Source organism: Papio anubis, chromosome 3 (genome assembly GCF_008728515.1).
Source record: "Papio anubis isolate 15944 chromosome 3, Panubis1.0, whole genome shotgun sequence".
Taxonomy (NCBI): domain Eukaryota; kingdom Metazoa; phylum Chordata; class Mammalia; order Primates; family Cercopithecidae; genus Papio; species Papio anubis.
The window spans coordinates 137,528,708-137,543,875 of NC_044978.1; the positions used below are offsets into that span (position 1 = coordinate 137,528,708).

General features: G+C 37.1%; 1 protein-coding gene across 1 annotated transcript in view; it reads left to right on the top strand.

The window, feature by feature from the left end:
• GRID2 (glutamate ionotropic receptor delta type subunit 2) overlaps nucleotides 1-15,168 on the top strand; it is a 1,499,636-nt gene that overhangs the window by 1,250,059 nt on the left and 234,409 nt on the right. The window contains exon 13 of the mRNA XM_017959328.3: nucleotides 3,833-4,028. Within this exon, the coding sequence (XP_017814817.1) occupies nucleotides 3,833-4,028 (196 nt within the window). The remainder of the gene's footprint in view (nucleotides 1-3,832; nucleotides 4,029-15,168) is intronic.

Consider the following 15,168-nt stretch of genomic DNA (forward strand, 5'->3'; position numbering starts at 1 on the left):
TTTTTTACCTTGTGCATGAGTGAGAGTGTGGGTTTGAGAGAAGAGAGCTCAGGTTTAATGGGTTCTCTTTTTTTTTTTTTTTTTTTTTTTTGAGACAGAGTCTAGCTCTGCCGCCCAGGCTGGAGTGCAGTGGCCAGATCTCAGCTCACTGCAAGGTCCGCCTCCTGGGTTCACGCCATTCTCCTGCCTCAGCCTCCCGAGTAGCTGGGACTACAGGCGCCCGCCACCTCGCCCGGCTAGTTTTTTGGATTTTTTTAGTAGAGACGGGGTTTCACCGTGTTAGCCAGGATGGTCTCGATCTCCTGACCTCGTGATCCACCCGTCTCGGCCTCCCAAAGTGCTGGGATTACAGGCTTGAGCCACCGCGCCCGGCCTTAATGGGTTCTCATAGTGAGCATTCACTGACTTTTACATGAGTATATGTGGTTAGGTAGAGAAACGCAGTATGAGTTATACATACTAATACTATGTTCACAGATAACGCTTCTCTGGAGTATCTGGAGTACTCTAGATTTTCTCATTCCTTTTTTTTTGTTTTGAAGTGGAGTTTTGCTCTTGTCACCCAGGCTGGAGTGCAATGGTGCAATCTCAGCTCACTGTAACTTCCGTCTCTCAGGTTCAAGCATTTCTCCTGCCTCGGCCTCTCAAGTAGCTGAGATTACAGGTGCCTGCCACCATATACAGCTTTTTTTTTTTTTTTTTTTTTTTAATAGAGACAGGGTTTCGCCATGTTGACAGGCTGGTCTCAAGTTCCTGACCTCAGGTGATCCACCCGCGTTGGCCTCCCAAAGTGCTGGGATTACAAGTGAGAGCCACTGCACCCAGCTGATTTTCCCATTCCTTCTATCATCTGAGAAAATGTCTATTGTTAAAAAAGAAATGTCAGTATTTGCCATGGTAAATTAATGTATATATTAGGTGCCTATTAATGATTCTATGATTGTTTTACATTTTAAAACAATGATTGGGCATGTCTAAATATTATGCACTCAGATTTTGACCTTCAGATACAAGTTTTTGAAGATTACTATTTGTTGAATAACCTACTATATTTCCTTTAGAGGCTTATAATATAGGCTACAGCATTTCTGCTAATCTTGTTCGAAACTCTTCTTAGTATGAAAAAAACAAAGTGACCACTTATAATAGTTACTCCCTTTCTATGTTGGGCTCCTGAAATGGCCTTTTCATTCTGTAATAAGCTATTTGTGTTCACTTCATTTTGCTTCAGTCATTTTATTTTTGTCATCTTTGGTGCTATCGTAGTGTACTATGATGGAACATGCTGAATCAGAAAACTTGTAAGTTTTATTGCAAATATGTCTCAAGGCAAATTTATAAGTTGCACTTGATATCACAAACTACTAGAGAGAACATGCCTTTGTTCTAAATTACGAAATGCTCTGCTATTCTAAATGTGAAGTATGTTGAATATAAACTGCCTTTTTTGTAACACCAGGAGCTTCACATAGGCAATATATTAAGATACTCCTTTAAAAATGTATTGTGTATAAAACAACTTCGCCAGCTAAACTGTATTAAAACTTAGATTTTTCAGGCTGTAAAGCTAATATTTAAGGTGAAGCTATGTCACAAAAACCTGATCATATTAAATATATTAACATTTGGTTTCAGTTTTCTTTTCATGGAAGGATTAGAAGGAGCACTAATTTATTTAGCAGCATTTAGCCAGGGTGACTATTTGGGCAAACCATTTATATATTTAAATGAAGGCACTGGAAAAAAAAATCGTGCTAAACTGTGATCTCACCTCCATTAAATTAAAACCTTCTGCTGGTTATAGTTAAGTTTGATTGCTAGTACTGCCAGACAGCCAAGGGCCCAACCTTGTACTGGTAGGGTGTCTGGTGACCTGCAATATGTGCTCTCTCCATCCATAGACTTGTAGGTTCTAGATGGTACTCTGTACAACCATCTGGTCTTCACCTTTGTATTTATAGAAACTGAACAAATGAGTATTGTTATAACTTGTGTAGATATGTTCCGTTTCTTCTTCCTGTGTTACCACTTTTGGGTATCCTCCACTAAACAGGTATATATGTTTAAAATGTTCATGTTTATAATACAGTTTTACTGATACTACTGAAAACAGCAGTAAATTGCTCTCTGGAAACAAAATTTTTATTGTTATAATATACCAAGATAATTATAGTATGTCCTGCAAGTAAATGTCCACTCACTTTGTTATTTAGTTGCATCCTAACTATATATGGCTCATTTTATTCTTGCTTTCACCCTCAATTATTCATTTACGTTATCACTTTAGTTTATCTTTTACAAATGGCAGAATTCATTTAATCGTTTAGAATATTCCAGAAAATTCCAGAATTACACTTTCTCTTCAAATAGGATGATTTAAATGCATTATTTTATGCATCAGATGTGTAGAGCAAAGAGGAATTATCATAGTAGTTTCCATGGAGTAAATAATATACATCAACAAAACAAAACTCAATAAAATGCAGATTAAATTTTGCTGAAAGTTACTATTAGAAATTGGCACAAATATTCCTCTAACAAACATGGCCCATAATGTATTGTTTCCAACACAATTTTGTACATGATGGAGATTGGTGAACTGCAAGAGTATTCCCAGTGCCTTTGCCCAGTGCTAGTGTTGGTTGCAAAGATCCTCAGGAAATCATTAGCAAACTCTATCTAGAAACCCACCAAAAGTTCAGAGGTATACATTACATGAGATTCATGGCTCATGGTTATAGAGTTCTGTGCGCATTCTTTCTTGTTTGAAGTATGGTATAGTGTTTCAAAGCATGTTCCCATTCCCAAAAGTTAGTGAGTTGTAACTGTACCAGCATCTGATTTTAACAGCATGCCAAAGGCACAGTATTTGTTCTTAAATGTCAGTCATTAGAGTTGGGCACCTACACAAATTCAATGAGTTCCAGTGGAATGATAACTGGTTCTTTAAGCTGGAAAATATAGAGGGACTCCAACTCAAATGGAGGGAAATCGACCACCGATTTAGAGACAGATAACCTGGGACAAGTAGATGCTATCTGTAACTCAAAAAATTGACTTAAAAATCTTGAAGCATTATTCTGAATATGTTTTCAGCTTTCCAGAAACGTGAAATGTATTCTCATCCAAATAGAAAGCACTCCCCGCACTTCCACACTACACACGCGCGCGCACACACACACACACACACATACACACACACAATGCTAAAGCAAATATAGCAAAAGAAATACAGAAATAAGAACCAGCATCTTGCATTGGAAATACTGTGATCTTTGGGGCTGGATAGACCCACATTTGAATTCTAGCTCTTGCACTCACTGACTATGCCACACTGATCAAGTCACTTACTCTCTCAACCTAAGTCTCCTCATCCATAAAGTAGGTCAAATAATTATTTATGTGAGGCATTTCTGTGAGGATAATATATATCAATTGTCTGATATGTATGTATTCAATAAATAACGACTATCATAACTACTAATTTTTAAGACTACATTTGACCTCAAAGCATGTTGTTTATGTAAATTCTATAATTTAAAAAAATAAGCCTTGCTACCTAAAGAAATGTAGAACTAATACTTATAACATATTGAAATTTTTTTAAAATTACTAAATTAGCATATGATTAAGACTAGCAGTCTGATATAACTTGTCTTTGATGGAATTTCTTTCTTACACATTGTATCCTAATATTAGGAAACAACAAAACAAGAAAAGCAATTTGATGTATGTTTGCACACATATTGCCTTTTTTTTTCTTTTAACTTTATTCCCACTTGAAAATATTCAGTACTGTCTCTTGTGTCTCTCTTCTCTCCCAATAATCAAGGTCTCTCCAGGACCTTTCCAAGCAAACAGAAATCCCTTATGGCACAGTCCTAGACTCTGCAGTATATGAGCATGTCCGCATGAAAGGACTGAATCCTTTTGAGAGGGATAGCATGTATTCCCAAATGTGGCGGATGATCAACCGAAGCAATGGATCGGAGAACAATGTTCTGGAGTCCCAAGCAGGCATTCAAAAGGTAATGTCCATGGTTGTCCATTAATAGTCCTTACCATTTTGTTTCCCATGCTGGAATTACGAAGTTGAGATTTTTTTTTTTTTTTAATCTTTAATGCTGACAGAGAATTTCCTGTTAAATTACATCTTATATTGATTTAAAGAAGATTTTTTAAATGGCTGATGACACCAGAAAGGGAATTCAAAGTCCTCTGTAATGTGTCTAACAGATCAGTTTCCATTTGAATTCCAAAATCAAATATACACACTGGTATTTTGTTCAGAAAAGGGTTAAGGACTTAACAAACATGAAGTCTAAAAAGATTTTTAGAAATCCAATTCCAAATATCATTCAAGTTATCTGATTCTTTTAAATGACTCAGGGTATTTTCTACACTGCACTTGTTTTTAGATTAAACCGTTATCTTTAGTTGTGCTTATGTGAAGTTATCTGGAAGTAAAAGTTAATCTTGTCAACAAATAAGGTTCCTACAGATGTCTGTTTCTATTTCCAAATGTGAAAATCTTTATTTACATCTTGCTTTTTCTATAACTATCTGTATTAAAAAGGCATAGAAAGACTTTTTTATGTGAAAATCTTAAAGCTATTTTTACTCTGAGCTGTAGTTTATAAACATATATACAGAAGCAGTTCAAACCCTATCAACCTCAATGAGATATCTGACTGTTTTTTCTTAAAATCATCTCTAGTGACTAACCTAGTGAAAATTGTTGTTGACATTTAATAAATAATTACAGAATGCAGGAATGAATGTCAGTAATAGCAGCAATAGTAGTATACACTTTTTCTCTCTGACCTCCCACTGCAGAATAATTTGGACTCCAAGTCTGTGTTTCCTGTTCTAAAGGCAAACTCAATAATATCATGCTAGAGGATATTTTGATGACTATAAAAATTATTCTGTGACAGGTTTCAGCATTAGTCTCTGCTTTTTCATCTAGCACCCTTTATCTGCCACTGCTACTACTATGGTCCCTAGAGTCAGCCTAGTAATTCTTGCAGTCACCATATTGATATCATTCTTCTGAGAGCTGATAATGCTAACATAAACCTTTCTCCAAGTATTAATGATGTCTTTAAGGAAGTGAATATCCTGGAGATGTTAGCAATGGCCTCTATCCTCTTTGCCCTGATTATACCCCATTTTCTGGAACTCAGTTATTGATTCTAAAATATTTCTTGGCTTTCTCAAGAGAACCATTGGCTCCTGGAGTTTCAGCATGGTTCTCCCAGTTAATCGGGTGTGGGGTTGAGGGATGGATCCAAGTGGGTAAATGAACATGTATTTTTGGGGAAGGGAGAAGGAGGGTAGACATTTTAAGGCTTACCAGGTACTCATAGCATGTTAATGAATTTGTGTTCAGAATAAGTATACTAAATGGCTTTGAAGATAAGTTACATTCCTTTATAATGTCTGTTAAAAATGAATTTTTTTGATGATTAATATGAATAGAAATTTATAGTTCATATTTCTATTCCATTTTAGGAGCCAAAGCTCCCTATGCCTTTATAACCTCATCCTATACAGTATTATTCCACAGAAATTTAATTTTATTTTCTCCCACCAGCATGGTATTGATAGACACATCAACCTGGGTTTGAATCCAGCTCATTTTTAAAATAAAATGTATAAACATAACTAGTTACTTAAAATCTCTGGGCCTTGGGAGTTGCATCATGAAGATAAGAATTCTACCTCACACAGTTTTTGTCAAGATTAAATAAGATAATAAATATAAAGCATCAATAAGTAGTATGAGTAGAGCCATAAATCTTTCTCATAAGATGGCCCTGAAGATTACCTGAGATAATGTATATGTGAGGGATTTGTAATTATAAAGCTTTATTGTTTAATATTTCCTAACCTTCATGTAAAGTTGTGATATAATAAAATAAAGATTCAATAAAAGAGGTAGAGAATAATTTCTATTCTTCGTCTGCTGATAAGGAGGGCTAATGAGTTTGAAACTGCAAATCAAGTCCTCAAGTATTTATTATATCATATTTATTCAGTTTTCTGATTTACTAGAGGGCTAGTGAAAATGCCCTTCTGAATGAATTTATAATAGAAAATATCTAAGTGAAATTTGTTTGTACTATGTATTTCTTTCAACCCAAATTAGAAACAGCTGACAATTGATTAGGCAGAGAACAGCTAATAATAATACGTATTTTGGTTCAAGTTTACAAGGTCTTGGCCAGTTTCTATCAAAAAACAAAACAACCAACAATCAAATAATAACCTTTTCACCTGATAAAGTTCATTGGAGTTTCATGAAATTGAGAACTATGACACATGAAATGCAGTTGTGTATTCTTCTTCAAGAAACGAGTCTTGAACATTTCACACAGCAGCTTTTTATTCTCTGTCATTGATTTCTAACTTATACAGGCAGATAAGACATCAGAGGTCTTTTAGGTCAACATTTCACAAAAGGCCACACTTCTTCTATAATATCTTGAGCAAGAATCCATAAATCCATATATGTGTGTGTATATATGTATATATTATATGTTATATTACATATGTATATTATATAATGTATATTATATATTATGTACATTATATAATGTATATTATATATACACACACTATATGGATATATATACACACTATATATGGATATGTATACACACACACACTATATATATATATATATGGATATATATAGTAACTGCCTTCCAGGAAAGACTGAATCACTGAGAAAAACCATCCTCACAATCTATAACTTTAAATAGATTCCATTAATGTCTCTGTCTTTGTTTATTCTTAATTGTGCTACTAGTCTCATTAAGTTTCTCTTACTGAAAGGTAGATACTGATCTCATCCACTATCTTGATTCAGCTTGTACCAAAGAAATCTGTGTAAATGAGCATCAAGTAGATGAGTTCTGATTTGCTATCCTTTGTATCAAACTACCCTAAGTAAACTAGAACAGATTTTTTTTCTGCCTTGTTTCAACCAAGACCTTTTGCATAAGTAGAAAAAATATGATTTTTAACATGCAACTGCATGTTTTATGCATTCATTCAACAATTATGTATTGAGCACCTTCTTCGTGTCAAGCAGTACATTAGTCACTGGGATGGACAGAAGTGAAAACAAATGCCTTCATGGAGTTTGCATTATAGTAGGTGTAAACAATAAACAAGTATGTTCAGTAGTGAGAATTGTTAAGGACAAAAAATAAAGTAGGAGAAGAGGATGGGAAATACTGAGAAGCAAGGTAATCTGCTTTATTAAATCAGGTAGCCAGGGAAGTCTTCACTAAGAAAGTAACATCTGAATAAAAACTTTAAGCAGGTTGGAGAGGGGAGAGTGTGTGTATGTCTGAGTAAAGTGTTTTTAGAAAGAGGATCAGCCAGTACAAAGGCCCTGAGGTAGAAGCATGCCTACATGTTCCAAGAATGTGAAAGAGGCCAGTATGGCTTCAGAAATAAGGAATAATACCAGAAGTGCAACAAGGTCAAGAAGTAAAAGGTCTGAAGGTAGAGAGAAGATGAATCATGTGGGGTCTAGCAATGCAAAGTGTAGTCCTGTGGACTAGCAGTGTCTGAATCACGTGAGAGCTTCCTAAAAATATAGACTCTCATGCCCCATCCCAGCCTTTCTACATGTGAATCTCATTTTAACAATATCCATAGGTGGTTCATATGCATGTTAAAGTTGAGTTGTGCTAATGCAGGACTGTCTAGAACATTCTAAGGTGACTTTTTCTCTATGTGGGATATGAAACCTCAGGATGGTTTTGAACTGAAGAGCAACATGATAACATATTTTGGCAAATCGTATGACTATTGTACTGAGACAAATGGAAGATGGCAATATGGAAGCTGGAAGCCAGTTAGGAGGCCATGATGGTGACTCAGCAACATTCTGAAATTACATCATGAGAAGTTCATTTCTCTTAAAACCCAAATACATCTTAAAAGACTGTGACTTTGAGCAGTTATTGGCATTAGCACATAAGTGGAATTTAGTCTATTAGATTATTTTAGAAGGGCCTAGGACATAAACAGATATAGCTTCTGAGAGTAGATGTAGAAACTTCCAGGTGGCAGGTAAGGATCTGACCAGAGATTAAGGATCATATGGAGTACTAAAATAGGGAAGTCTCTGATTATTATGAGGGCGATATTCACTTTCCTTTAATCTATTATAACTCCTGGGGAAAAAAACAAATCATTCTAGAATCTCAGCATAGAAGACCACTAGAGAAGTGAATAAAACCAGGATTGGTAGGATAGGATTTGTAAGTGAATAATACTTCAGACTATGAAATTCCAAGGGGATATGTACGCTCAAATGGATAACATAGTAACAGGGAAGTCAGTAGTGGTGCCAGCACCAGCAGTATTCAGTCATAAAGATAGCATTAATGTATAAGGCTGTCTGTCTGTAGAAGTCTGAGAGCAATATGGGAAAAAGGGTGTTATTACTGGGGGGAACTCACAAGCTCCAAAGTGGGCATCAGGGCTGCAGCCAAGCCACTGGACTTCAGGGCCTAGCTCTAATCCCAGCTGGAAAAGTGATGTATTAAAATGGAAGCCAAGACAAAAGATTGGTCATATCAATATGAGCCAGTGTCATGGGTTTTAGAAGACTGAGGCAGGAAGACAAATTTCAGACCCTATGAACTAGTGAGTAAGCCTACCCCAGTTTTATTCAGCTCTGGCTGAAAAACTAAGTGGACTTGAACCTGCTATTTTATATATTCATTCAACGCATATTCAGTGAATACCTATTGTTTCCAAGGCTCTGTTCTAGGCATTGGAGGGTATAATAGAACAGGTAAAGTTCCTGCCTAAATGGAGATTATATTGTAGTGAAGAGGAGATAACAGACAAGCATAAATGTGGGCTCTAAAGAAAAATTGGAAAAGTAAAAATGAAAAAAAAAGCAGAGCATGAAGAGGATGTTGCCATCCCATATTGGGTGGTTGGGAAATACTTCTCTGAGAAACTGACATTTGAATGGAGACCTGAAAGAGGACAGGGGGTGAACGATGCATATAGTTGGGAGAGAGGGAACAGGAAGTGCTCCAGGCAGAGGGAATGCTCATTACAAAATTCCTGAGACACAAGCTAGCTTGGCTTGCTGGAGAGAAATGTCAAGAAGATCAGTGAGGCTGGAGCAGGGTGCACAGAGATGGGGTTAGGGGATGGAGGGGCAGATAAGTGGGAAGTGGGCAGGATGGAGGCCATTGAAAAGGCTGGTGCTTGGGCCCCACTAAAGTCCTAATTATATCTTAATTGGCAAATGGAAGGTGGCTGAATTTCTCACATTCCTTCAAGTGATTCTGATTCACAATAAGGGTTGACAATCACTGATATAATATTCTGTGAGTCATTTTGATGACCTTGGTCACTCTGAGATGAGAAAACAGTGAAGAGTTTGGAGCAGATGAGTGACACAATGACACAAGGTAACTTCTTTTTAAAAGTCTGCTCTAGATGCTGTGGGGAGACCAGGGGGCTCAAGGGTGGGAGTGGCAAGCTTAGTGAGAAGGCCACTGTAATAATCCAAGTGAGACATAAGGATGAGTGGACCGGAGTGATTATAGTGAAAGTGATGAGAAGGGGTTAAATTTAAACTATTTTGAAGGTAACACTGACAAAATTTTCTAAAAGAGTAAATGTGGGGTGAAAAAGAGGAGTTAGGGATGACTTCAATGTCTTTGGCTTACGTAGGTGGAGGGATGAAGTTGGCATTTATTGAGATTGAGAAAACCACGACAAGAGTAGGTTTGATAAGTCAAATGAGAATTTGTCTCGGCATGGTAGTTAATATGAAATACTTACTCATTATGCAGGCAAAGTTTGTATTTAAGGCCACAAGGCTGGATGTGGCCACTGAGGATGTGAGTATATCTAGAAAAGAAAAAAAAATCTAAACATAATTTAATATTTAGAGGAGGCAGAGATAGAGAGCGCATAACAAAGCATCAGGAAACTATCAGCTAGTGAGGTAGGATGGAAAACAAGAGAGAGTGAGTGGTAGTTTCAAAACCAAAAGAAAAGAAGAATTTCAAGAAGTTCAGAAGATCAACTGTCTGTCAAATGATGCTCATGATAAAGGATGATGAATGCTAAGAATTAATTGTGTATTTGGAAACCAGGATTCACTGGTGACCTGACAACAACAGGCCTGGTAGAGTAGAAGAAGAGATTAGAGAAAGATTGGAGAAAAGAAAAGAAGTAAAAGAGAGGATGTGGAGATTATGAGACTAGGAAAAGGAGACTATGAGAACCAGGTACTGGAAAGAAATGCCTATACAAATAATTGAATCACCAAGAATAAACACAGTACTAGTATTTGAGAGAGTGACAGAGAGCCAAGTGATAAAATCTTCAAGCCATGTTGGAGGAGTGACACTGCACTGCTGATAACTGTAGTAAAACTGACAAGTAGACACTATAGTTCTTTTTAAAGGAATAACTCCTTTTTAAAGCAATTTTGCTGAAAGAAAATGCTCAGTAATGAGAGGGGTTTCTGGAATAGGATGTCAAGTTTGGGGAATTTTTTTGGAAAGAAGACATATACAGTATCTGTGTATTGATAGAAGGATGCAATAAAGCGAAGGAAGCCTATGATGCAGGAAAAAGACTGCAGTATTGCTGGAGAACTTTCTTTGATTAGGAGATAAGTTATGGCCTCTTGGTGCACAGGTAGAGGGTTTGGACTTAGAAGCACAGTCCACAGACTTAGTAAGAGGAGAGAAGGAAATAAGTTAGAAGATGTGGTGGTGGGAGCATAAGGAAGTTCATCTTTGAGTGCTTGTATTATATTTACTCAAAGAAACAGGAACCAAAGTCATCACCAAAGTGTAAGCAGCAGGAAAGAGATTTTCTGGAGATTTGAAGAAAGAGAAAATAGGAATGGCTGTCCTGGAAAATGGAAGAGATAGTAGACTACTAAACTGTGATAAACTTTCTAGGTAAGACTAAAGAGGTTTGTAATCAGTGGTCATGACTATACATTGAGACCAGTCAGCATGATTGTGAGTTTTTTCTCTAGTCATCATCGTTAGCTGACTGAGTAGAAGTGCAAAGTCCACAAAGAATATATTTCACCAGAATTACTGTTTTAAGAAGAGTATGATAGAAGATAATAGGAGCAAGCAAGGAAATTAGGAGGACAGGCAAAACAAAAGTAATTATTGTTATGAATCATGGAATCTGTGCTATATAACCGGAAAGCAATGACAAAAGGGAATTGAGGATATGAAAAGGATGGCAGGAACAATGCATTGCGGGCCTAGATGGGACTGGAATTCTTGGAATCAGCAAACAAGAAGGATAAAATTGGAAGTAACATGAAGCTTGTTCTGAGATGACATGTTTGAAATTGAAATGATGAAAATAATACAGTCATTGAAATTTATATGACATGGGATTTATTGGCTGAGGTAATAGAAAAGACAAAAATCTTTGGAGGAGAAGAATTCTTGAGACTGAAAAAGCAAGTACTGGAAAGAGATGCTTATGTGAATAATCAAATCGCCAAGAAGAAACACGGAACTCCTATTTGGGAGAGTGACAGAAAGTCAAGTGATAAAAATATTCAAATAATGTTGGAGGACTGATGCAGAGTCAGTAGATGGCCACAGTAACACTGAGTGGCAGGCAGTAAAGTCTGATAACATAAGTTTCAAGGTTGGAGAATTTTAGGGACAAGGGTCTAGAAATGGTTTGAGGGACAAGGAAGATACCAACCCCAGATCCTGTCCCAGTGGTATGAGTGTTGTAGCAGAAAAAAAATAACCACCACAAGACCACAGGCAATGCAGTATCCCCAGAAGATAAGTACATTCTACTTAGCAAAATAAAGTAAAAGGAAATTTCAAAAAACAAATGGAGGTTATAGGTAAGGTGATTATTTGTTCTAGTTTGCTTGGGACAGTCTCGATTTTGCCACTTGTCCCAGTGTTATTAATTGTATTCCCACTCACTCTCAAGAGTATTATCATTATGACAACAAATTGTATGACCTCCCTAGATATACACATCCTGCGGATAATAAGGTTTCATAGAGCAGAGTAGAAGAACCTGGAGAGTTGTAGAGGAATAGGAAAACTGGTCAAAATCAAGGGATGTGCAGATCCATATCAGTGAGATTTAAAGCGTCATCTGGAAATTTCAGACTTTCCATGAGGGCAGCATTTAGGAATCCAGGACCAACATAGACTCTAGGCAAATTGTGTTGATGAGAGTGGGGTGGCAGGAGGGGTGAGCATATTGCCAGGCGCTTACTGAAGCGTGAGGTCCCTCTTCATCCCTGACAATGGCAGTGGAAGCCTGACTCACAGCAATCTCACCAGCAGCTGAAAGTCTTCAGGGCATTGCTTCCCACAGCTGAGTGAGGCTGGGAAAGATAGCAGCTGATACATGCTAGACTTAAGGATGAAGCAACTCTGCACCACGTTGCCCAAAGGAAAAAAGGCTGTGAGTAGAAAACAGATTTCAACTGTTACACAGCTTCACCTATACTTTGTCCTAATCTTGCATGTCGGCCATAGCCTCTTTTCTGCTCGTTCCATTCCCCTTCTTTCTAGAGCTGTAAGCATCATTTGTCATTGAGTAAAAATGCCCAAGTAGATGACAATTAATGAGCCAGCAGCAGAAGGAGGGTGAGGACTAATTGGAGGTTTAGTGAGCGACTTGCTAATATACTGACTAGGTATATGACCTCAAAATCTGGGTTAGGCCCTTATTAGAGAAATAAATAAGCAAACTGAAAATGGCTTGGGGAAAAACAAGACAACAAACTCCACAGCTTTGGTTCTATGAAAACGCCAAGCCTGGACTGTCATACCACTGGACTTGGAGGTAGCAGTGGATTTGCTACATTTGCCCTTTTGCTAAATGATTCCAACAAATACATGATTCACTTCAGTACTACACCCTGCAGCTGAGAGCTCAGATACCACTGACATGTTTTCTGCTCCCTAGAAATCAGAGTTTTTAGGTCCGTGTCAGTCATCACACAATGAAAGAAGAGAACTGCACAGTGGGAGAATTTAAAAAATGTAGAGATCATTTCCAGCAGCCGTGCTAATGCATTTTTAATAGTAGAGTTGGATTTTTTTTTAATTATTATTAAGACTTATTTTTGTTTTTAACAATACTCACGGATATTTGAAATCAAAATCAGCCTTGATTAGATGTTTTCTCAAAAACAAAAGGAGAAACCTGGAATCATTGTGACACATGTACAAATTGCTTGTGAAGACTTCTTAGGTCGTCATAAGCAATTTTACGTAAGTTACAATGTGTCAAGTTTTACAGCAGACAAATCATACTACAAATACTACAAACAAACATGTTTTTCCGGATACCAAGAAAAAATACGTGTGTATATATATACAAATTCTATGAATTATACTGGATGCTGATGAAACAGTGAAGTGCTGTCTTATGTACATAAAGATGATACTACCAACCTGCTGTTGACAGAGCATATTCTTTTAAAATTGCTTTTTCTCCATAGTGATTTAATTCATGATGAAAGCCAGATCTGCTCCAATTCTTCTTTTAATTAGCTACATTCAATTCTAATTCATCTATTCATTCACTCATTCCTTTAATCAACAAACATTTATTCAGTGGCTGCTAAGTAAAATGCAGAACGGTAGTTACCCCACAGAGAGTTGTACAAGACATTGGAAGAACACAGGGAAAGGGAACCTAGCATAGCCTGAAGGATGATGCGACTTCAGAACAGTGAAGACTTCCTAAAGGAAGTGATATTAAACTTAGAATGAGTAGTATTTGATTAGGTAACATAGAAATAACAATAAATGGGATAGGGAGGAGATGTCCTAAGCAAAGGCATGAAGGTGAGCAGAGCATAGTATGTGCATGAAACAAAAAGCAATTGCAGTTGGAAGAGAAGGTGCTGCAATAAAGTGGTGGGGGAGGAAGGTGCCTGTGGAACAAAGACACCTACTGGGCCATGTGTCATTGGAACTCACTAAGTGGACATTAATATAATAATTCAAACTAGATGAGCAATAAGATGTAAAAAGAATAACAGAAGTATTTGAAAGAAATTTCTCGATTGTGCAGAATAGAGAGCCACTTTGAACTTAGTTTTCTTCCATATTTTAAAATTGTGGAAACAGAATTTTTGAATTCTAAGATTATTTTCTGGAATGAATATTCAGTGAGTCATTGGACACTAATTTCAAACTGTTTACTAGCTTATGAGAGAAAATGCTTCCTAGGAAACTGCAGAGGACTGTAGTGGGAGTCCTTAACACGGAGACCCTAACATCAAGCCTATGTTGTTAGTCCTGACTTAACACACAGCCTCATACTCAAGTGAAAAAATTCTCCAAAGGATTTTCCAACTTTCTAGTTCCCCAGGATTAAAAGGAATAGATTGATGCATTTGTTTCCCACTGCTTGCATTATATTCTCAAACTTATTATTCCAATAAATATCCAAGGCATTGCCTTGGTTTACTTCTTACTCTCAAAGTTACTTCCCAAATTGGAAAATGCATATACATTTTTTAAAATTTTTCTGTTGGGTAAATACCAAAAATTAAAAATTATAATCCTACTGATAAGGTTTGGCGCTGTGTTCCCATCCAAATCTCATCTCAAATTGTAATCCCATGTGTCAGGGTAGGGACCAGGTGGGAGTGGGAGGTGATTGGATTATGGGCGCAGTTTCTCCCATGCTGTTCTGATGATAGTGAGTGAGTTCTCGCCAAGCTAACGGTTTTAAAGTGGCATTTCCTCGTTTTCACACTCATTCTCTTCTGCTGCCTTGTGAAGAAGGTGCCTGCTTCCCCTTCACCTTCCTCCATGATTGTAAGTTTCCTGAGGCCTCCTCAGTCATGCAGAACTGTGAGTCAGTTAAACCTCTTTTCTTTATCAATTACCCAGTCTCAGGCATTTCTTTATAGCTATGAGAAAATGAACTTAATATACCTACCATAATTTAAAAATTATTTTAGTCTCCAATTTTACCCTCAGAGTTTACCTCCATTAAATTTCAGCATTTATTTAAACAGGAGACAATGGCTGGGCACTGTGGCTCACGCCTGTAATCCCAGCACATTGAGAGGCTGAGGCGGGTGGATTACTTAGGTCAGGAGTTCGAGACCATCCTGACCAACATGGGGAAACC